General features: G+C 40.5%; 2 protein-coding genes and 1 non-coding gene across 3 annotated transcripts in view; 2 read left to right on the top strand and 1 right to left on the bottom strand.

The window, feature by feature from the left end:
• Positions 1 to 1,793: 1,793 nt before the first annotated feature.
• On the top strand, positions 1,794 to 6,840 carry ranbp1 (RAN binding protein 1). Its single transcript, XM_042420988.1, has 6 exons — positions 1,794 to 1,927; positions 3,448 to 3,581; positions 3,746 to 3,903; positions 4,472 to 4,600; positions 4,821 to 4,898; positions 5,594 to 6,840. The coding sequence occupies exons 1-6, from the start codon at positions 1,913 to 1,915 to the stop codon at positions 5,740 to 5,742; spliced, it is 663 nt and encodes a 220-aa protein (XP_042276922.1). The 5' UTR covers positions 1,794 to 1,912; the 3' UTR covers positions 5,743 to 6,840.
• Positions 5,266 to 5,394, top strand: LOC121904731. Its single transcript, XR_006098291.1, has one exon. It is a non-coding gene; the product is annotated as a small nucleolar RNA SNORA77 (small nucleolar RNA).
• The window catches only part of zdhhc8b (zinc finger DHHC-type palmitoyltransferase 8b), a 70,384-nt gene continuing 51,930 nt past the window's right edge, over positions 6,062 to 24,515 (bottom strand). Inside the window, exons 2-11 of the mRNA XM_042420983.1 lie at positions 19,388 to 19,509; positions 16,981 to 17,138; positions 15,976 to 16,148; positions 15,753 to 15,855; positions 15,357 to 15,448; positions 14,174 to 14,306; positions 13,148 to 13,253; positions 11,886 to 11,992; positions 10,697 to 11,766; positions 6,062 to 10,129 (exon numbers count right to left, since the gene is read on the bottom strand). Coding sequence (XP_042276917.1) covers positions 9,997 to 10,129; positions 10,697 to 11,766; positions 11,886 to 11,992; positions 13,148 to 13,253; positions 14,174 to 14,306; positions 15,357 to 15,448; positions 15,753 to 15,855; positions 15,976 to 16,148; positions 16,981 to 17,138; positions 19,388 to 19,509 — 2,197 coding nt within the window. The 3' untranslated portion in view covers positions 6,062 to 9,996. The remainder of the gene's footprint in view (positions 10,130 to 10,696; positions 11,767 to 11,885; positions 11,993 to 13,147; positions 13,254 to 14,173; positions 14,307 to 15,356; positions 15,449 to 15,752; positions 15,856 to 15,975; positions 16,149 to 16,980; positions 17,139 to 19,387; positions 19,510 to 24,515) is intronic.

Here is a 24,515-nt window from a genome sequence, read left to right as displayed (position 1 = left end):
AAAGTAGTTCAAACTAGCTCCACCTCCAGCAGCTACAACAGTAACATGCAGTTTACACACTGATGCTTCAGTATTAATAATCTGATGATGTCATATATACAGTAATAATCAGTCACTGCAGAACAAGTACTTTTACTTTTATACTATAAAATAATTTAAGTAGGTTTTTTCAAGTAGGACTTTTACTTGTAATGTAATGGAGTATTTTTGCATTACTGTATTGGTACTTGTACTTGAGTAAAGGATCTGAATACTTCTTCCACCACTGTGCAATTCCCTCATAGGACCATTATTATATTATTACTATTATGTTAGAGCACATTAAATAATAAGTACCATAAGGCCAGTATTTTTTAAAGACTAGGGAACTATATTATATGTACACGAATGCAAAGTGGAAGCCTATCAGGATTAATAATTGAATTCATTTTCTTGAGAATGGCAAATGTTTATAGAGTAAATGATATGTGCTATAGGATCTAAACTAGGCTATAAGAAAAACTTCTAAACAACTAGTTTGTGTTATTGCTGGCAGGAGGCAGAATACCATAATTAAGGCATTGATCGTCTATAATGCTGTGTTAAACCCTCCTTCTATATACAATATATTCAAACATCAGTCAAATCCTCAATGTTTACATTATAAATGGTTTTTCTCTAACAATTGTAGTATACAAGTGTCCACTTTGTGGCACAAGTACCTTATAATTTCTCCTTCTCTGGTTCTTTTCTATTTCAGTTTACGTTATGCATTTTACTTCCAGTAAAATTGCTTATAGTCAAATCGCAACAAACTCATTTCTAATACATACAGTATATGATGCATAGAGTGGGAAAAATTGTTGGGGTCTATAGGGATCTACAGCTCATTTTAATAACATAAAAAAGTCATAAAACACATTTCATGGTGTGAATGATAATATATTTGTGTCATCTCCTTGCTTATTTGATTATGGTGACAGTGTAAAGCACTTAATAAATGTATTGAACAGTATTGAAAAGAGATGAAAGGTCAGACGCAAGGCTGTTTCTTGCTATACGCGGACTACATGTGTGCATAGGACCCCTGTGACTGCTATAGGGCCCCTCTGCACCAACATATCCATTTTCTCCTCAAATATAAATTGACACTTTTGGTAATAAAGCCTCCTCAATCACGAGACTGGCCAGCAGCTGTACTATGATGACTTTGCTTCTTAAAAATCTAGGAAGGTAGGGTGATGATGATGATGATGATAATGATGAGGATGATGATAATTGAAAGCCCTCTGTTTTAATCTCCATAGTGATAATTGTGTGTAATTTGTTGTTTGTTCATAGTTCATTTGCACCTTTATCTTTATGCCGGTTTCATGAGGCCCTATAAATAAAACTTTAGTGGTCTAATTTGTGAAATAGTTTTGCACTTTTATCTTGATCTTGCTAGTGTCACTTTATAATAACTAATTTTATGTTTATTCTTGTTCATAAATGTTATAATTCATTCAAAACACTATTTATAAAAAGGTATTTTACTGGTTCATTATTTATAAATTGCATGTTTATTTGGATTTTTGATTTTTAACAATGTAGTTAAGGTCCTTAAATTAAAATACGTTAAAGTAAAATACGGCCCTGATTAGAAATATTAATACAATGTCGCGTCTAAATTTTACACTGCAATATATAAGAGCCTATGCTGTTAACAGTAAATACAGTCAAAATGCCAGTTTTTCCTGTTTGTTATCAACTGATAACATATTGGAGAGATACAGTTTTGGCAAGCGTGACGCGGGCGGTCACCACGTGCCGGCATACGTAGGAGATTCGGCGCGCGAAAAGCTGTAGTCGGAAGTAAGAGGGGAAAACGGCGGCCGGTTTGGGATTTGAATCTATCAAACAACTTCCATAATCTACAAACATCTACATTAATATGGCAGACCCGAAGGTGAGGTCACACGTTTTAGGTCATTTAATGCATTATGTTTGCTTTGAAATCGGAATTTATTCATAAACACGGTGTTTTATGTGTCGTATAATTCGTCAAAGTTTCTAAAGGAAGCTGCGAGACAATGATGTCTTTCGTGATGCCAGAACAGCTAAACTGGTGTTTTTTCAATGCTTTAAGATGTAATGAAAGTTTAAAAACTATCTGACAGACGTTTTTAATGTGTGCTGTAGTTCAGAGTGCAGTGTGTTTCAGTCTTTACTCGTTTCTGTGGAGTTAGTGAGCTCAGAAGTGCCTTGAAGTGTGCAGCCAGTCAGCATGTTCACGTTTAGCTTCGTACTCTGGCAATCTGTAAAACACCAGTAATGATTACATTTCACTAACAGTCAGTCGTTTGAATGGAGAAGCTGTTAATTTACAATCAACTAGCCAAAGTAAATGAAGTCCGTTATGTCTCCTGTCTTTTGTCTGCCCAGCACAGCAGCTGCTAACTTAAAATTAGCTAATGTTAGTTTAGGTAGCAGGGCGCAGGAGACCGGATTATCGGGCAGATTATAACGTTAAACTAACAAATGGACGTTAAATGGACAACCAGTTAGCTCTAAAAACATGTCACCCAAGTTTCCTGGTGTATAAAATCTGGTGTTAGTTAGTTACACACACCAGGATGCCGAAAGAGCAGCGGTTAGCTTAGCCTGCTAGTGAAAGGCCTCATCACTGAGCTAGGTATGAGTTTTTTCAGTAAAACTAAAGTTTAAAAACTATTTACTGGCATTACAGAAGTGAAATGTAAATGCGAAAAGACCAAACCTTTTATTATATCCATCTAATCATTCAAGCCAATGGCCTATTTTAAACGATTTATACCGATATTGCGGAATCTTTAACGTCAGTAGCAGCATGTAGCTGTCCGCTCTTTAGCTACGTAGCAGACTTCAGCCTCACATTGGGATTCATGCAACATGCTGTGTCGCTAACTGGCTAAATTGGGAAGCATAATATGCTAGAAGTAGGTTTGCCACCCTGTTCAGTGTCGTGTCTGCTAAATTACACTGCACAGGTCTGCTCACACAGGGCTCCTTTCACACTGTTACAGGCTTTGAACCTGCTTACTTGTACGTGCATTGGCGTCTTTGTCTTCATGAATTTTTAATGAGGAATAAGCAGGTTCTTGCCATATTTGTAATATAGAATAATGTACAGTTAATCTTCCACACATCAACGTGAGACCATCTAACCCCATCTTGCATTAAAGATGCTTGACTCAGCAACAGCCAGTTACAAAAGGCTTTGTCAGCCCCCCCCTACAAAAGCTATACTTCACCAATGAGCTCTTAAATCCCCCCATTGAGGCATTCATCGCCTGTTGGTCAGTTGTCAGAACTCACTTTATTCCAGTGAGTTTTAAAGTATCTCTTTGACCTATACAGCATACTCAATTACGTTGACTCACTCTGAATGTCTTCGACAGATGAGTGGAAATTTTTTGCTTGAGGTTAACAGGAGCTTTTTCCTTTTAGGACCAGGAAGATCACGACACCACTGCAGACAGCACAGAGGACTCTAATCATGATCCCCATTTTGAGCCCATCGTGTCCCTTCCTGAGCAGGATGTGAAAACATTAGAAGAGGATGAGGAGGAACTCTTCAAAATGTAAGTTGCAGTAATAGTCTTTTTTTTTTGTTATCTTGCATGTTAATTGTCACATTCTCAGTGTTCTGGTTTAATATGCATATTTGCTGGCCAGCATGTGATGGTTTGGTAAGCCAGCATTACCAGTGGCGTCCTGTTAATGAAGCGTACTCTTGTTTTCTCAGGCGGGCTAAACTATATCGGTTTGCCTCTGAGAATGACCCCCCTGAGTGGAAGGAGAGAGGCACTGGTGACGTCAAGCTGCTGAAACACAGAGAGAAGGGCACAATCCGCCTCCTGATGAGGAGAGACCGAACTTTGAAGATTTGCGCCAATCACAACAGTGAGTCAAGTTGACTAATATTATTCATATAATTTTATACAACACAGGATTACATTATAAAGGAAGAAAACAAATATTATCAAACATTATAAACCGCATTTTGCAAAAAGTTAGCCAAACAGCAGAATTTATGTTATAGCAAAATGTAGTGCACACAATAGGCTTTTTTCCATAACAAAGCCATGTACCTTTTCTGATGTACATGTATGTATTTGTATTACAGATACTTAGTATAACTATAATGCGTAGGTTCCCTAGTTGATCCATCATATTTACATGAACAGCAGATTTGCTCAGACTTCATGATGCATGTTTGTAACCTCAAGCACAATACAATGAAAAGAAAAATGTAATGAGACCTCTTAAGTGTGTAAACACAGACTACTGGCTGGTAAGAAGCGAAATTTCACCAATCTAAACTAACAGTGTTGTGATGATACAAATATGCATTAGCAAAAACACAACTGCCTAGCTATTAGCTGTGCAGCCAATAGGTATGATAAGTGTTACATGCTTTTATGTCTTTGCCTTTATTCCTTAACCTTGTTTCCCCTCTTGTGAACCACAGTTGTACCCATGATGGAGCTGAAGCCCAACGCAGGCAGTGACAGGGCCTGGGTGTGGAACACACTAGCAGATTATGCTGACGAATGCCCCAAACCTGAACTTCTGGCAATACGCTTTTTAAATGCAGAAAGTAAGTGTTTACTCATCAAATACAGTATCATAGTTGAAAAGTGTCCGAACCAGTGTTTAATTAGGATTATATGGTTTTCACACTACAGTGACAAACTGACTGCTAGAGGCCCATTTACTGCAACTAACCCCAGCAGCTTTTTTTCTTACTGTTTAAGCAGCCCTATTGGCCATTATAAATGATGCTGTGGATATATCCTAATGCTCTGTTCTGTTCACAGATGCTCAGAAGTTCAAAGTGAAGTTTGATGAGTGCAAGGAGGAGGTCAGAAAAACTCAAGAGGGTACAGAGGGAACAGGTACATAAAGCACATGAAGCATTTTCTTAATAGAATATGTTCAGTTCTGAGATGCAGGTGAGATTAAATGTCTCTGGACAAATGAAGTGGTGTTTTTTCACATAGCAAATGAGTAAAGTTTTTAGAGTGCATTGGTATACTAGGACTTATAATACATTTTATATGGCATAATGCCAGTATTCACTATTTTCAGAACCCCCAACACAGTCTGTTGTGCTCAATGTCAATATATATTAAGACACACCAGTTTTAAATTGTAATCCATCCCTACCATGTCTATTTTGTCTTTTTTAAAATTAAGATAGGCCTGCAGGGTCAAACTGGCAACATTACATCTTTAATGGTTTCATTTTCACCTGCTGAGTATGCAGACTCACTCTGTTCTTTGCTGCTCGCTCCAGCCTGGAACTTTTTCTGTCTGCTACATGAACATGCAGAATGTAACACTTTACTGGCTTTCTGAAAGGCTGGTGTCAGTTTGTTCTGCTACATTACCATCTAAGATCATGAATTAATATAGTGGCTGTAAGAGGAGATGGGATGAGAAGTGTCGGGGTAATGACACAGTTGAGTTGTGCATTGAAATTAGCGAGCATGTTTTTTCTCAAGACAAACCTACATGCTAGACAAGTTGATGAGGTGCAACTGAGTTGTGTACAAACTTTCACTGATCTCATTTCACTGTCTCGCCACAGGCAACACTGATAGCGCAAACAAAGTGGCAGAGAAGCTGGAGGAACTCTCTGTAAAGGACAAGGCATCAGGGGAAAAGAAGGAAGAGGACAAAAAGACTGAGAAGAAAGAAGATGAGAAGAAGGAGGTGAAGGCCGAGGAGAAGAATTGAGAACCAAGAACTTGCTTTGCTGATCTTCAATTTATCAGTTTTTCCTCTTTTTCTACAATAGACTCTAAATGAACTGAATTTGGACACTTGCATATTATTAGTTGTTTTTTTTTTTTAATTTGTTTTGCCTCAAGATCACAAGTCCTTGATGCCACTGAGGGAAAAAAAGAGAAAGATAGTGAATTTATGAAAAAAAGAAGCCCTTTCCTTCCCACCCCTTTTCCTCTTTGCACCATGGAATGCCACGCTTTCCATCCTTGTCATCTACAGTTCAATGTTACTTTTGACAAACTGTGAAAAGAGGCTTGTGATAGTTATATTCCCACATTGGGGTTTTTTTTTTTGTTTTGTTATTCTGAAGCAGAGTTTGTTTGTAGGGGGAGAGGATAATGTAGCCTGCTTGTTAGCAGCACAGGGTCAGGGACCAGGCATTATGGAGGTGCATTCAAAATATATAATCCCACGATGCATCTCAGTGGGCCTTCTTACCCTGTCCACTGTCCATGCTTCCACTGTTAGAAACAAGCAAGTAAGGCGAAGACTTCTCAGTGGATGCCTTGTAGAAATAGTTCATTCTAGGTTCCTTCTTTCTTCAGTTCTGTTGGGAACTGCTTAGAAGAGGAACCCACTCCAGACAGTTGAGGGGCATCAGATGCATGCTGCAGATTGCAGTGTTCACTGATAGCTGCCGGACAGGGGATCAGATGCACTTAGCTAAGCATTTCTTTTTTTTTTTTTTCCTCGTTTTAAATATCTGAAAATATTAAGTCCAAAGTCAACGGTTCATCAGAGTTTGGTGCAGCTACGCTCTGACTTAACTTCCTCACCAGGAAATCAAGTTTGTATTCTTTAGATCATAACATTCCCAGACTTCCAGCATGTAGAGTATATGTAACAGAGTGTGCCCTATCTGATCTGTGTGCTCACCACCCTCTCCTTTTCTTTCCACTAATTGAGTTCTTAACCTTGCCTCTAAAGTGCATCTAAGTGCCAGTGCATCTGTAAATACATGTACATGGATGAAATGTTACTTCTCATTTGCACTCAAATGATTTGAAATGTTTCCTCCACCTTCGAATAAAACGCTGTCAAAGACCATGTTTGCATTCATATAAAAATCACTTGTTTCCTGGGATAGCTAATGATCAAATGTGCATTTCTAAGTAATAGGAGATGCAGTAAGATTGACTGGTTGAATGCAAACAATTCTGCGCAAGTTTTGATTTGCATTTTGACTTAAATTTTTTGTATATGTGTGGCCTGAATGAATGGTCTTTATATTGATGTGCAGGTGTTCCTCATGCTACCTTTTTTATTAACAAGAATCAATCTCATTCGCTCAAAGAGTTGGAAACTTTTATTTACTCTGCTCAGGTCATTGGGAAATATTTCCTCTTCACAAAAATAGGAACGCATGTACATTTATAGTATATTCTATATTTTAATACATATTGAACTTTATATTTGAGTTTCAGAAAACAAAATCAGCTTGTGGCTGATTGAGCAGGTTCATTGCTGACTGTCAGGAATGGTCCCTGACCTGCAGTGATGTCCATCCCAATCAAAGAACATTGGACTAATGGCAGTCATCTTAAAGAGGAATGACATCGATAGTGTTTTGATATGTGGTCAAACTGGGGGAGGGGGTGGGATCTGAATGTTATGATAGACAGGGTTATTTTCAGGCAATGCTCAACATCTTGACAGCCTGTGTTCAAGATGTTTCAGTCAGATATTCCTTGAAACTTTGATGATCATATTTGCCAAAAGAAAAGTAGCCCTGTATACCAAAGCCTTATTACAGAAGAAACCATTCAAACAATTCAGAGACACAGATGACAGAAATTGATCATCCTGTGTTACTTCACATTACTGTGTTCATGGTAAGGCAGCTGGGTGAGACCTTATAAGGGAGACCATCCTAGCTGAAGGTTGTAACTATAACACTGAGTTTCCATAGCAACCCCGCCAGTAAGCAAGACTCCACCGCAGCAACCTGCCTTTGACAGTCTGATATCTGGAGAAAATCTATGAATGTATCAGAAATGGGAAGTTAACCAAATCATAGACTTCCTTTAAAAAAAAAAAAAAAGAAAAAAAACTTTGAAAGTTATGCTATTATGTTGTACATTGGCCTTTCTTCCAGAACGGTCTGTTGTAAAAACTCAACCCAGTCTGAGTCAGTCCTGACAGATTTTGCTGTGTAATGCTGTCATTCCAGGTATTTCATTGTCCCTTATTGTAATAGCTTTTCAACTAGCCACATTTCATTGTGTGTGAAACATAAATTTTCCTCTCAAAAGGCAACAATGGTTTATTCTTAATGCAAATGTAGCCGGACCAAATCAACAACTTAACTTCTGTGTGAATTCTGGCATGTTTTGTCATGTTTAAACATAAATAAAAACCTCCCACTTAGATATTATCACATTATTTTTTTTATGGTTAAAAGCAATTAATGTTACGATGAGACTCTTTTTCCAATTAAGAGCAAAACCAAAAAAAGTTTGTGTGTAATACTTTGCTGTACCAGACAGCTGCTGCAAGTTGATTTATGGAACATTTTCAGTCTTCATGATGTCATTGTTTTTGAAGGGGTATGTGGCCACTTTTGGCACTGAAATCTCAAGGCAGTTTTTATTGAAAGCCCAGTCCTTGACTTGTGAACAGCACACTTTCTGCCCAAACCATCATGTCATAGCAGAAGCACAGACCACAGACATGTAGTTGACAATCCAATGTGGACCAAGTGACTGTTCATCAATCAAGGATTGAGCCTTTAATATTTTACTTCCTCATCATCACATATTACATTTCATTATACAATTTTTACACTGCAAGGTAGAACAAGCTATATTTACTTATGGTTTTACCCATTATTCATGATCTCATTCACTTACTGAATTTATAATTTATCAAAAACAAAAAAAAACTCCACTCAAAGTAAAACATCCATTCCAGGCTTAAGTATCTGTATAAAAAAAGATGCATCAAACATAGCTTTTGAAAGGTTGGGTATATAAAAAGGAAACAAAACCATTAAAAAACTACAAAATAATGAATGAGTGACCAGTTATCTCCATTTTACTACATGGATAATGGCTTGTTTCTCTACACCCTTCCCATTCCTATGATTATAACACAAAGAGACTCCAACATAATTTACATACTAAACCTTTTTTAGACAAAAAAATTAAAGAAAAGTTTTGGTTGTGCAAGGCTGGACTCGTTCTGAACTCTAAAGAAAAAAAACCATTGGGATGAGGTATTCTGATCTTTCAGAATGTAAATCTATCTGCCCAGCACTTGTATCATGGGTGGTGTTGAAATCACTGAACTTCACCAAAGTAAAGAGAAGCCTGTGATGATGTACTGCACCTTCCTGAAGGGAGTAAAGGGGAGTGAGCTATATCCAGCCTTAAAAATCTGCACTCGACTGAGATAAAGAAGGAGACATTATTGTAAGAATTACTATCAACTAGCACCTCTGCTGGTTGCTTTCATTCCTGAGAAAACTTTTTTTGACAAAGATGAAATGAGAGTTTATTTTACTTTTCATTAATTGCAAGCATTTCTCAGTGAATTAGGAATGCAACCACCAGACATGATATGATGACTTTTCCTCTCGATTTCCCCTTTCCCAGCTTCTCATCTCACTTCCTCATTACCTGCACTTATCCCTCAAAGCTGCACAACTCCATCACATACGCTAGAGATGACATGAACAGTACAGGTTAATGTGAAGCACCTTGACTCCTTGAGATCAATTGACTTGGTAAAGGATTAGTCTTCTCACAGAAGTCCATAGTGAGGATGTCGGTGTTTAATTCATCTGCAGTGTTTTGTCCAGCCTTTAGCGCTCGCTGGAGCAAAGTTAGTGTGTGACATTTGGAACAACGTATGCTTCACGACCACAGTTGAGAGGCAACAGTAATAACATTGACAATCTGTTGGACGGTCCACTCTTATGACCAAGATGATGAGCCACAAAATGTTAACAAGACACGCCTCACACATACAGCTTACAGTGGTATCAACTGACAACCAACCCCTTGGTTACAAACACACTTGGGCATTTGGCTAGACAGGCCCACACAAGAGCAGACAGATCCTGTGATTGGACAGTGACTCCAAAACAGAGTGCTATGTGCCCCTGACTTGCCGTTATCTAGACTTAACAAAAATAACAGAGAGGGGAGAATCTCTTTGCAGCAGGGTGGTCGTTGTCGTTGCAGGAGGATGCCGTGTCCCTGCTCACACTGATATCTCATAGGTGGTGCCTCCTACGCCTGTCACCTTTTTGACGTTACTGTGGCGACTGGGGCTGAGGGTGGCACCCTGGGCACTCGGGTGGCAGTCCATCTGCCCATTAACTTTCATGGCCTCTCTGAATGGAAAGACAAGAACAAGAACTTGATTCAACACAGAGTCAAAGAGGTTCAACAATATAAAGTGATCAATGGTTGGTCAAACCAAACAGTTAGGGTTGGGGCACCATGCATTAGTTGTCTGGACAGAACAGCAATATGGATGAAAGTGTACTTGTTAGTGGAGCAAAAGATTTGGAAATGTTAGACGAGTAGGTGAAAAACATGCAAAAGAAAAAGAAATGAGAAGTCATACAACTTTATTCATCCAACATTCATGAAAGAATACAAAAATGGCTATTTTTCTAGAAAGGCCAACAAATTCATTAAACAGAACACTTAAGAATTCACACCAGACAGAACTCATGAATAAATGGAGAAACAGTTGGACAAATATTATACATCATATACAAATGCTACACATTGCCTCAGTTAAGACTAGACTGAGGTACACTAGTGCCCAAAAATCACTGGTTTTGTCCAGCAGAAGGAGCGGGGCTTCCAGTGGGAATACATTCAAAGCCCACCAGTCCCCCTCGGCTCAGTAGAATGCATGCAGTTCCAGAGGGGTACGTTAGGATTCATACCTTGGGCCCCCCAGACGAGGCGAGTCTGTCCTCTCAAGGGCACTGATGTATGAGAGTTTCTGGTGGGAGTAGGAGGGGGATCGGGGAATAGCAGGGGAGTGAGGCTGGTGGGCTGGAGAGCGATAAAGGCCTTCAGGGCCAGTGGCCCTGCCCTGGCTGCTGTTGGAGCTACTGTGATCTGTGTGTAGGGAGGTGGATGAAGTCCTAGGGGCTCGGCCCAGAGTAGAGCCAGCATGGCGCAACACAGGGGTTCGCTGGCCATAGCTCACCAGCCCAACCCCCATCAGGTTGTCTCTGGAGCCTCCATAGGCCGGGGGTGTTGGTCCTCTGGAACCGGGGCCGCGAGGCCCATCTGGGTGGCAAGGATTTGGGGGTAGGCCATAGCCCCCTGAGCCTTCAAACATGCCAGAGTCCTGAGCGTAGATATGGGTCTGGGAGCGCCCATGCAGCATCTGCCGCTTCTCCCTCTGTTCCATCTCCTTTCGCTCCTGGATGGAAGCCATGATGGTCTGAGAGAGGTTGTCGTAGCGCACCGGGGATGGGTCCCTGTCCCGTGAGTGAGGGGATTGCCTGCCCACTCCCCTGGGTGGCATCACTGGGCTGTAGGGGGGGGCAACCTGCTGCCTCTGCATTTCAGGTTCCCGGATGTGGCACATTTTGGTGGGCAGATAGGGCGAGTGGAACCCCATGGTGGGCATACCACGGTGGGCCATGCACTCACTGGCAGTGGCTGGGGAGATGCTGGGGTTAAGCAGGCTGTCATAGGACAGACTTCCATTACGGTTGGAGAGTGTGTTGGGAGAGAAGACGCTTTTGTAAGGGGTGGAGGTGACTGTCTGGGGCTGCAGGGCCGGGAGCTGCCCCTTCTCCGGCCGACGGTGAGCCTGCTTCAGGCTGAGTGAGCGGGAGTTGAGATCAGAGTCCAGCTGGAGGGGGGAGGACTTGAAGGTGCGGTGGATGGGAGCATTGGTGTACTCAGGCAGGTCCAAGTTTGGCTCAGATCGGTAGTCATGACCACGCACACCCTCTTCCATGATTGCCGAGGTCTTCCGGTCGTCTGGCATAACAATCTGAGGGGCAAACAGCAGAAAAACATGACAAATTGGAGTCCTTATCTTCAACAACTACTGCTGTGATAATTTTGCACCAGGCAATGAACCTTGAGCTATTAGAACAAATCATGTCTTACCTTCTCTCCAGTAGTGTGGTAGTGGACTTTCGGCATGGTGCCAAAGGACGGCCTGAATTTGTACATGGCTGGAGTGGAAGGGTGGGTCTTACCAGACAGAGAACTTTCTACAATACACACAAAGAAAGAGGACCAGAGTTTAACAATACTGAGATAACAGAAATGACACTATTACACCAACTCAGATTGAAAGTAATTTGTGAGAAAAATCACAAGACCGCAGAGCTGAATTCTATTATCAGAGTAAAGAGGCTGTAGGGATTTAGCTCTTGAAACCCACTCATCACCATTCCTACAAAAAGAAGATGTATCTGAGTGGGAGACAAGTCTTACGGTAAGAGTCCGTTCTATATCTCATACATTATGTAACACACTTGAGTCCTCACCAGCTGTCCATCCTTGATGAGCTACCTGACCCTTGAGCAAAATACAAATCTCCTATGTGCTTCTCAGCAAGTAGCTGTTCCTGTGCTGCCTGGTGTATGAGTTTCTGAAGGATATGCAAAGAACTCCTTCCACAAATGATCACTGCGCTTAAAATTTATAAGTGAGTGATGGCAAGGGAGGGAGGCAATCCATTTAGACCAACTGCAGTACTTTAACGTACCAGCAGGCATCAGTAGTGCTCCATGGACAAACGGAAAGTGTTCCCTCCCTAACATAATGCACCATGACACTGAGGATCCTCTGGAGGGAATCTGCTGTTGCAGGTTCACACTATATATTATTGATATTTCATGCTATTAAATGCAACAGTATAAAAGAACCACTGACTAACACCCTTAGCTATGAAACAGCCATTGCTATAGCATCCCTCACAATTCCTCATTAAGACAGATGACTTTCAAAGGCAGTCAGTCATTTTAGTTACAGTCGTGATTCTAAAACATATTCCTCTCCCATCCCTCCATTTGGCAGAGCTCCATTGCTACACATCATTAGAAAAAAAGGCGGTGATTCATGTTGCAATGATTCACTCTGAAATTTCTCCATCACACCACAAATCTGGTACTGATTCAGTTAACAGGGTTGGCCTCCTCGCTACAAATCACACCTATTCTCTGGCCCAGCATGAAAAGGCCATCGGGACGGACATTCATCAGGCTAAACCAGCACCAAATCATACATTGGGACATGGGTGATCTAAAAAGGGAGTTTGGGGAATCGCCATTCGGTACAGCACTAACAGGAAAGAGAAAAGGGATCAACAATGAATGATAGGAGAGGGAAGGGGGAGGGAGTTGTGTTCCTGTGTTTCTTACCTTCGCTGGAGGTCAACTGGCTTTTCAGCTGATTGTACCTGTCAGCTTTGGGCGGCAGTGGAGGCTGGGTTTCTTTTTCATCCAGGCAGTCCAGGCTTCCTTTAGACTACAGGGAAGAGGGAAGGGTATTAAAAGCATCCAAAACAGGTGGAGGAACAGCAGTTGAAATAGAGAAGAGCATGTGTTGGCATTAGGGATGCACCAACACAACTCTAACAGATGGTTGCAGGGTAGGAAAACTGCACTTCATGAGCTTAAATATATTGTTTGTTGTAGTTGATGGAGTTGGAAATGGTCAAAAAGAGTCATCTCAGAGTTCGATCGACAGTTCTTCTATCAACAGAGCATTCAATTGTTCATCTTGAGTCAGAAAGAATTTCATTTTGCTCTTACATTTCACTGAATGGCTTTCAGTTTTGCAGAAAAAGATGTTAGTGACCAAACTTGAAAGTCAGAAAATAATATGATCTATGAGGTTTCTCTTAAAGTGATGAGACACTTTCTATACTGGAGCTTGAAACTAAATAAGCCTTAAACTACCATAGATTACCTTTCTGAAGCAATTTCCAAACCTCTGGAAGTTGTTTATCACACTACACTTTGAGTAAAACCAGTGGCATCATTAAAAGATATGGTATTGGACAATGGTCAGCCGTAATGTAAAATACATGTACAATCTGTAGTTAATGGCCTTAAAAAAAATCATTCAAATTTTAGTAATCAGCTAATTAAGAGCACCAATTCTATTTTTAAAATCACCCCTACAGACATAGTATATCTCTTTGGGGTCCCCCCCCCCACTGTTGTATCAAATGGGAAATTCTCTAATATATCTGACTTCAGTGAGGTATCCTCTTACTTTGCTGCCCTGAGTATAAGCCTGCAATGAAATTAGAAACTAGTAACAGGACTGGGGATTCACCATGTTACAAATGTGTTACATGAGAGTACAGGAATAAAGCAAGAGAAAATGATGAACATGACAAATATTAGGAGAAAGCTCTTAAGTAATTGTGAACAACTCACCTTGGAGCTGATGATGGTGCTATGGATGCCGTTGTCGCTAATTTTGATGGTAATTTGTCTGTCTGAGAGGTCTGGTCTGATGAACGGGGGCTGAATTTTAACGTGGGGCTTTTTCCTGGGGTCCAACATGTACCTGCATGGAAATTGACGATTTGCATGATCAAACAAGTTCAACCCATGTTGGCCTTATACAATACAGTACAGATTACACCAGGTTAGTTTGATAAATCCCATTTGGCTAATTATGCAGTCACACAGAGACTTCAAACAAAATTTCTCAACAGAAAAACAGCACTTAGTGAATTTTACAGGGTCATTTCACAATTAAGAGGGCTGTCACTGTGATTTCTATGAATGTTTAATGGTTAGCGTGGAAACTTGGGTAGTCAAAGTTGTTATAAATTAAGACTAAAAGACTTATTTATAGACATATTTCAAGTATTCAACCCATGCATAAAAAGTCCACATTACTAAATGAATATTACTGCTTTACTGTCAGATTTAAAAGTATTCCAACATCTTCTAACAGTTAATTCAGTATAAGTCAGGTCCAGCATCCTTTGAATCAATGGTTCAGTAAATCTAAAAACTTCCATCAGGGGCTGTACAACAAATTAATGACAGATGCTGGTAACACAGCATTTCACCCCCACCTGCTACTGTCTCTCTGCAGTCACACTGTTGAGTTTTACGGAATGGGACCCGTCCCGATAGGATGTAAAAGTGGTGTTGTGGGTCTTAGCAATGATGTGTGTGTGTAAAGAGCATGTAAACTAGCTCTCTGCTCCGTTTCCCATTAGCTGTTGTTCTACAGAGTGATTCAATTCTCTCAGCCATCTGCCTTCCCCCAGGGTTGCTGGCTGCTTTCAGGCGGAACGGGATGCACACTTCTACGCAACCACCTCAGAGCACGTGCACACACTTATACACACGCACAGAATGGTACAGTTTCAGTCGAGTTAAATGGTGCTGCTCTGGTGTAACTGTATGATGGGCCACAACCCTACTACACATACATAATTATACACTCAAATCTGCACAAACATACACACACATATTTTCTCAAATGCTTTATATATTTAGGAAATATGAAAAAGCAGGAATACAGGACATTTTTAGGAATATATAATGGGAAAAAACCCTGAAAAGCATCTACTGTATAGTAACACATGTAAAATCTTACCTAGGCGCCAGGGGACTACATAAGACATACTCCACGTTGCCACAGCAACCCTTAGTGAAGGGATTTACTCCTCCACGAAACTTCCCCGTCACCTGAGGAACACAACGCCTTTTTTAATGTCGACAGCGAGGAAAGCACAAGGCCACAGCGTGCACACACACACACATACACGCACACACAGACACACACACACACACGCATTCATATAGGCACAGAGAACCAGTGCTTGAATACAGAAGAGGCGATTCATGTTGTTCAAGCGTCATGTATCTTGTGTGTATTTCTGCTGGTCATTAGCATTTGTTTCATTACTTTCACTGAATGTGTGTTAACTATCAATTGGAAAATTTCTGTCCACACAGATTAATACAGTATTGTTCTGCTCTGCCTCCTCACCTGTTCATTGGTTGTTCGACCTCGAGCCACAAGCACCATATGGAAACCTGTAAGACCCATGACGGGAATAAAGAAAAGCCCAGCTATACACATCACCACCAGACTGGACACAAAAAGGTCAAGGGCAACAACAACAACATTAGGCAACGAGAACATGACTAGATATACTAAATAAGTCAGAAATGCTTAAAATGCAGCAAGGTTGTCAGCAGTGGAAGGATACGTGACAGTGGTGTGCAGCGCTCCCAGTCTCTCTCTGTGGTGGAGAACAAAGATGAGGCCGAAAGTGAAAACTCCCACCATGTGGACGCTCAACGAAAGCAGGAAGAGGAAGAAGTAGCGGTAGTTTCTCCGTCCAATGCAGTTGTTCACCCAAGGACAGTGGTGGTCAAAGTCCTGTGGAGGGTGAAGGCAACTTATTCATAAGTATTACATTATGTGGCCTTATTTATTTTAGATTGTGAATTGAAGGTTATAAATTTAAGCATAGGTATCATCTCTTGTCAACGGAAAATAAGGAAACAAATATTTCCGTGTTCATGGTTTGCTAACATACATGTGAGAGGTGCAGAAACATTTCCATGAAACATAAATCCTTAATCAGCCTAAAACTCACATAAAATGTTCAGTACATTCTGCTGAGGATCAAACATTGAGCATTTTTTAAATAAAAAAGAAGAAATTATGCTGAGTCCAATCTGTGTCATCCTGTGTGTAGATGTGTGTATTCATGTCCTGCTGTATGTGTGTAATGTGTGTATGCATTTGTGTATCCAATGTTAGCCATGTACCACTTAACGTCGGCTTAACATGAGGTTTTGAGAGCTAATACTGATAATAGTGTTTTACGGTTGAAGCTTCCAAAAGCTGATATTTATGCCAGTAATTAGGATCTTTAATTCTGACTATTTCCTCGCCAAAAAAACCACAGATATTTAGAAATTATTAATATAAATATATGTATATTCAGCATTTGTCTCAGATTTTAGTTCTTGGCAGGGTGGACAAGTCTGGACTCTAAAAATATGAACAGTAATCAAACAAACTGCATCATTTAACATATCAAACATGCCCAACGTCAGCATCAGATTGTTAACAAACCAATATGTACCAATATTGACCTACTAGACCAGTACAATCATGATGCACTGTCCCTGTCCATACGCTGAACACACATACTGTATGTATGCAAGTATTTCTGTGTGCATTCGTATTCACACACACACACCTCCACACAGTTGTCGCAGACGCTGCAGTGCGAGCAGCGAGGTGGCCTGTAGAAGTGACAGGTGGCGCACCACTTCATCCGGACCTGAATGCCCTTGATCTCCACGTTCTTGTAGAGCGGCGCTCGGAAATCATCGTCCTTGTCCTCGTCCTCGTCCGCTGTGGGGGGAACACACAGATACACACACAGACAGATACATTAACATAGCATAGATGTATATGGTGGAGTGTGAGATAAAGTTATATATACAGCGTACACACAAACGCACAGATATAGACACAGAAAAAAAAAGCATCGTTCTGATTTATGATTCCATTTGACAGGGACAACAGGGGAGCACCTTAAATAAAGCTCACCCCCCGCTGTTAGCTGTCTGCAGAGAGAGCAAACACTGAGAGAAATGAACATTTTTATAGATGTGACCTATTCACTCTGCTTTTTATATTAGGCAGATTAAGAATCACTGTGACTCATGTATAACAGAAGCTGCTTGGTTTAATTTCCCACAAGTTCATACATGATCAGAAAGGCAGGATTTGAGTGGAATTGAAACCTCTAATGCTGGCAGAATAGTGCCTTGTTCTGTCTGAATGAAACAAGTAAATGCACCCATAACCCCTAAACTACAGTATGACAGTAAAAGTGACATTTCTGTTGTCCTTGGTGTGACCCTGCAGTCACTCAAACTGTTTATGTGAAGCTTTACACACAGTGCCACTTTCCTGCTACTGAGAGCTTTTTAGCTTTGGCGCTGCAGTGGAAAATAAAATGTCTTTCAGCTGATGAAATGCCACATTCAAACGATCCGCACAGAGCTCCAACCTGAGAAAATAATTTCACAGTACAATAATAACTGCAGGGAGATCCAGGTAGCTGAACACACACATACATACAGAAAGCAAGCGGGAGTGAAAAGAGAAAACAGAAGAGAGAAACAAAAGGTAGACCACAGAAATAAACAGCTCCATAGTAGGAGATTGCTCTGTTATTACAGCTCTCAAGTCTCTTCAAATAGATTTTAAAGGTAAACGGCCTGCCAAACCAAGAGACACAAACAGCGGTTACACTTGCATCTCCTCTGACAGCTTCTTTTCTACAAATGCTTGATGCTAGAAGTATTCAGCAGACAGAGCAGTGGCCTATTTCATGCAATATACATTTGCACTGCAAAAATAATACTCAGTTCAGTTCAATTACAATCAGTTTTGCATTCAGTCTTAATGTTTTATTTCGCCTGAAATAAGTGTTGTTCTTGTTCATGATTGATTTCCTCATGTTTATTTTTAGCTCTGAAGAGTGAAGTAGTTACAACTTAACGTATCCTTATGTGTGTGTGTGTGTGTGTGTGTGTGTGTGTACAGTAAGTATCTTTAAGGCAACCTTGCTCAATAAATACACCCATGGATTTGGGAACTTACTTCTGCTACAGTTATACTACACTGTAGCATTTACCATCAGAATGGAATTATGAATTGTAGCCACATGTCCTCTGCTTAGCAAAACATTACATCGGCTCACTAAAAAGCATTAGTAATAGTTTTTTGGCCACTTAGGGACAGCAAAATAAGCCAACACCAGTATATTATCTCCTTATAAATATTTTGTGGATAATGTGTTTACACAGTCAGCAGACAAAAACTACATTAGCATTCATTTGAAATCCTGTTTCTGGCCACTCCATTCAGCTCCATTTTCTAAGTAGATGACATCTAATGGCTATGTTAGTTCTTCTTCTCATTGTTATAACGTCACTGCTGGGGCTGCTGCCTCTGAGACATAGCACAAAGAGCTGAAAAAAATTCCTCAGCCTTCACTAGTCTATAAAACACAGCAGGGCAATGACAGCAGAAGGCCACGATAACCTCTGGGGAGGCAGATAACCTGCATTTATACAACCTAATGATTATTACCTCTTTATGAGCAGAGAAAGCTCTTTCTAAAGACAGGTGCTTATCATTTACAAGTGCATTACAAGCATCCCCTGGGATGGGTTCAATCATCATTGCTTGACCCAGATAGGGTTAGTCTGCTTGGAGAGTATAAGTCAGTGCAGCTTGTGTGTCATCTGATAGACTGAACAGTTGAGAGATACTCAATAGGCCTTTCACTATGAAGGCTTGTATAATTTCCTGTATGAGGAGCATGTGGACTTTAACAGGATGTAACAGGCAAATAATTGGGGAGTGAAACATTGGGAAGGGTAGTACACTGCGGTGCTCCCTCTACAGGGAAGTGGCATTAGTCATATTTACATACGTAGGTGCTCCAATTTGAAAGATTCTAATGTTCTTGCCTGGTAGGTATGTTTTTTACTATCACTTGTTTCCCCAAATCAGATTAAAAACAGCATTTACACCTTCACATGACAGTAAAACCCATTTGCAAGCTCGCAAACATGCATACAAACCTCTGGGGTAAACACCAGGGTCCATGAACGTCGCCATGCTGAAGTTGGCCAAGACAAAGAGGAAGACCAGGCCATTGTAGAGAGGCACAGCGGGAGAGATCACCTTGGTCAACCAGGGGCACCTAGAGACACACAAATGAAGGTGCAGATATTAGGATTCTTGTTTATCCTTTATCCCATTTAGTCACACACATTTGGACACCATTACATTTTGATCATAAGTGTCTTTCTGTTGGAATTGTCTTAGTAGCAACCACATGATACCCCAACTTCAATTACATTCAAATGCACTCCTTTAAATGAACCCTGTCATTCTATTCTTATCAGTCTTGGTTTGAAATCGGAGCAATAATAATCACTGGAAACACAATTACAGAAAGTGAATTAGAGCAAAGTAGACAGTGCTTGGAATGCCAGTGTTTGTGGCCAACAGAACACAAAATAATTACACAGCCAGCTTCAATCAATATCCCTAAAAGTACTGTTACTCTGTGCAAATTATCAGGACAACTGTGAGTTACTGTGAAACCAATTAACTGAAGAGTTGCTCCTTAGCTCAGAAGGCTCCATCAGAATCACCTGCGCATAGAAGAAGCCTGGTGTTTCATAAAATAAAACACATTTCCCATAAATCTGTCTCAGAAGATTGCATGCTTATTGACTTCATATTCTTTCATTTTAAAGAATATAACATCTGATTATAGCCCATTTAACCATGTTAATCAAGCTGAGAGGATGCAATCATAAAAGTATAAGTGGTATACTGTAAGGCTTGCCTGCCAAGCTGGGTGGTATTTTCCGTCACATACACCTGATTTAACTCTCTGATGTGCTGGTAAATTATGCAGACCAACTCAATGGAAACCTCAGGTCAGTCACTGGGTTATCAACGGGGAACTTCCTTTGAATTCCGCCAATATTTTGCATCAAGACTGACCTTCTCCTCTGCCTCCAAGTCATAACTCAGTCAAGCGCTGTGAAATATTCAACTGAGGCGACACCTGAATCACACCCACAGTCCTGCTCAATCACCTGGACTCAAATGTCAAGACACCGTGTGCTTCCTAGGGCGCCATCATTCAAGCAAAACTGTGTGTGCGGTCTCTCTAGGGATGAAACACTGTCAGAATGAAGATGTATTAACGCCTATGTACGGTTGGACACACTGCAGGTCACAGACACACAGAGAATTTATGAATGAATAAAGCATCTTGCAGGAGAGGGAGGAAGGTATTTCACCTACAGACCTCAAAATGGACCATGACTGGGAATATTTTAAACTCAAACTGAAACAGTTTTTAAAGAGGGATCAGTCATGTAGTCATGAGCGATCTGGCGCTTGTTGTTTTATGAAATTTTTATGGTATGTTTACTTGTTTGTGTTTTTTGCTGATTTGTGTGTACTTTGTTGTTGAATTTCAGGTTGTAATGTGTGTATATGTATCGTTGAGTCTTGTGCAGTTTCATATGTATTTTTCATGAGTGTTATGTATATTAAAAGCCCGTCTAGGGACAGGCATTGCAAACTAGCTTAAGCTATAAATGCTGTGTTATGTAGTATAAGCTCATGCTGTATACTTGTCCCTATACAAATAAACATTAAATAAAATAAAGAGGGACCCTCACATTTGTGTTTATACAATACACACACCCACCCACTTGCACACGTAAAAGATACACACACATACTCCTCCAAACATGCCTCTCCAGCTTATTCTGACTTAAAATAGTCAATTTCCTCTACCCGCTGCCCCAAGATCATCTTCAATCCACATCTGCTCTCCCGCTCCTCCCTTCCTCTTTTGCTTTGTTGAATTATTCAGAGCCGAGGCTGTAGAGAGCCACTAACAGAGAATAGAGAGGCGCTAACAGGGATGAGGTGGCCTCTCACAAAACCAGTCTGCTGGTCCTTCTTATATCACTGCAGTATATCAGTGGCAATGCTGGAGCTGATTATGGTTTACTTTTCGATTAATATCTTTTGAAAACGTGGCTCACATTACAGTATTTGTCACTGTGATATATTACAAGTGTGTTGAGGCAGAAATACACACTTTCATATAATAAGACAACCATCAGGAAATCACACGCCAAGAGTTTTTTTGTTATATCATTTTCATTATGAAAGATTTTTAGCCATGCTAGCATCTTTAGTGATGCCCTGATGTTTCAGCTAGAGCCATCACATTTTTAATGAGTAACTAATAAATAGATGAACATGGCCAACACCTGCTAAACATCAGCATGTTAGCATTTTCATTGCCAGCATGTTAGCATGCTGATGTTAGCATTTAGCTCAAAGCACTACTGTACCTGTACTGTAAGTTGTGGTACTTGACAGTACAAAGGTGGACTTCAACAATAAATCATGAGTCTCCATCAGTGTGCCTCTATTCAGAATTACCATGCCTCACACTTCGATCACACAAGGGTATTACCTAAAAATTAAGAATAGTCTGTGTCTCACACAATAATAGTTTAAGTTTTGGTGTCACTTATTCTCTGAATACAGTTTCACTGGCTTATTTTATTGACTATATTCTGCAAGATAACAACATCCAAGTACATCAGTGGAATTGCCTTTTACACAGAGTCCTGTAGTGAGTACTGCGCTGTGTCATCACAGCTTCAGCAACAAGTAGACGAGGTACAAACGCTTAAAAAATTGATCAAAGAAAAGCAATAAACATGCAGCTCCACCATTTTACAAATTCCCAATTTATTGACCTGTCAAAGGATCATGTATATTTTCTTGGTGTGATACAGTCAAGCGCGAGAGAGGGAGAAAAAAATGGAGTACAGCTGACAGCAACCATTTTAGGAGCCTGGGAGCAGACAGCGAGGGAGGAAAATGTGACTGAGAGAAAGCCTGATTAAGGACACAGACATTGGTTAATTGTGTAGGAGTAACAAATAACCACTGAGCGCTTATTAACACTGTTTACAAGCCACTTTTACTGCTTGTGTAACCATGATACTTTAAATGGGGCAGAAAAGCCTCCAACTTGTCAAAAAGTTTACTGAAGCGGCTTTTGCTGCCAAAAGTGCGGTAATGTAATGAGTTTGGTTCTGTCTTAGCTTCAAGTCCTGAGGCTGGAAGAAAGGCCTGTATTCTCTGTGGTAATTAAAATGCCTGCAAACAGGAGCTGGAGAGGTAACGAATCGGGTACCCTCCGGCCAATCAGCATTTAAATCGCCAGCTCACAGGCCCCTGAACAGGCCCGAGCACACCGCCGTGACGGAGGGGCAAAGATAACATTCACGCTGAGGAATAAAAGAAATGAAAATCACATTTCATCTCCTGGCTGAGATGAGGCAGAGAGGAACAGCGCAGAAAGGAAGGATTAAAGAGGAATAATCCACGGCTTGCTCCTCAGGCTGGCAGAACTCCACACCGTCTCCATAGTCAGATCAATATGAGGCAGACAACAACCAAAGGACGCACTGTCCACAGCCAGAACTACAAACTGTACATTAAAAGCTTTCTCTTTCTACAGCTTCACTCATTTAAATACAACTCATGTGTTTCAGTAGACACTTTTATAAGTGCCTCAGCATGGGACGATATGCTTCTGTTTTGATATGTGATACAAGGTTCATGATTTAAAGCAGCTATAATAAACTGTATTGAATTAAAGTTCTGTGGCAGCAAAGTATGACTGTAAAATACGATACGATTGAGCGAAAAATGCAGAATGTTGTCAAAAACTGTGTCTGAGTTGTACAGTTTGATTGCAACTGACTGATCACAGAATGTTTTACCATTTTTCAGCTCATTGTTTTGGTTTAAAGGGACCACAACTTTACTTTTTTGGTCCAGTCTGACTGATCTCTGTTGAACATAGTGGAGCATTTAGCATCTAAAGAGCTTGATATTTCTCTAAGGAGTTGGTGTAGATCAAAACAGATTTAAAAGGAAAGTGAATATTGGACTTATATTCATCAGATCTTCAAAATCACAACTCCAAATGAATGCTAATGTTGCTATGTGTCTACTAGATGTCTAAATAGACAACTGCATGCTAACATGTTCAGCATAACAACATTAGGAGGTGATAATATGTTGATGATGTGTTTACAGCTCATTCCACTGGCCTAAGAGGCCAACAAAAAAAAAAAAATAAAAAAGAACTTAGTCTTGTCCAGAACTGAGGAGTAGAAATCTGTGTTTTGAAATAATCACAATAGAGATTAGTCATTAGCAGCAACTGTCACAAACTAGCATCAGTTTGACCTAAACTGCAGCTTTAAATCGCTCTATACTATGAGGTGACACTAGTTTTCACCTCTGTGTCTTTTCACTCTTGCTGGCCTGGTCTCACTTGTGAACAACAGCAATGCTGCATCTGATATCTGTCCAGAGACATAGTGACATCATATAATACATAACACACACACACACTAACAGTCCAGTGCAGCCAAGGGACTGAATGACAGGGCCCTGAGTATCTGATAGCCTTCTCAGTCACTGCAGCAGTAGGGGTGTTTGTTGTTGGGTATTAAGATTAGAGAAAACACCCTGGCTTCCTGGTGATGATAACCCAGCTGTCTTTCAAAAAAAAAAAAAAAAACCTCAGCTGACATCCTGAAAACACACAGGCTTGAGTCTGTTGAGTAAACCAAACCTGGGTAAAAACCAACCTGCTAATCCCACTGCCTATAGAAAAAGGGAAAAGCACTGCGGTCTTTGTAAAGTAATTAGGTGCTTAATGAAGAATGTAAAGCTTTTTAAAGTGGTGGTGATTGGTCTTCTTGCTACACTTGGAGCTTTTCATAGGGCTGCAATAATCAATCATGTCTACCACAAAAAGCCATGTACATGCTAGCTACACTCAACGCCTCCCAAAGCTATTTGACTACTCAAATCTGCCTGTCCTTCATTTGCCTGCCTGTGGATCACAGCAGAAAAAGCAACCCAGCCTTTGAAGTTGCTCTTATCTGTTTTTTTAGTGGCTCTGGGAGGAGGAGGATGGGGGTGGTCTGAAGGGCAGAGTCTGAACAACCATCAAAGAGAAAACTGAGTCAATCCAGGCAGCTTTTGGCACTGACACTGCCGGGTAGCACTTTACTAAGTCCAATGTGACTTAGTCCAACAAGAAGGAAGACATTTTCGGATGCAAGTCTTTGT

The sequence above is a fragment of the Thunnus maccoyii genome, chromosome 9, assembly GCF_910596095.1.
Source record: "Thunnus maccoyii chromosome 9, fThuMac1.1, whole genome shotgun sequence".
In the NCBI taxonomy this organism is placed as follows: Eukaryota; Metazoa; Chordata; class Actinopteri; order Scombriformes; family Scombridae; genus Thunnus; species Thunnus maccoyii.
This window is presented reverse-complemented; position numbering and strand designations above follow the sequence as displayed.

Excerpts from the sequence above, each read along its gene's own strand:
- ranbp1 (XM_042420988.1), top strand. Across the intron at positions 4,601-4,820 it reads ACGCTTTTTAAATGCAGAAA|ATGCTCAGAAGTTCAAAGTG; the intron begins GTAAGTGTTTAC and ends TTCTGTTCACAG. Across the intron at positions 4,899-5,593 it reads AGAGGGTACAGAGGGAACAG|GCAACACTGATAGCGCAAAC; the intron begins GTACATAAAGCA and ends GTCTCGCCACAG.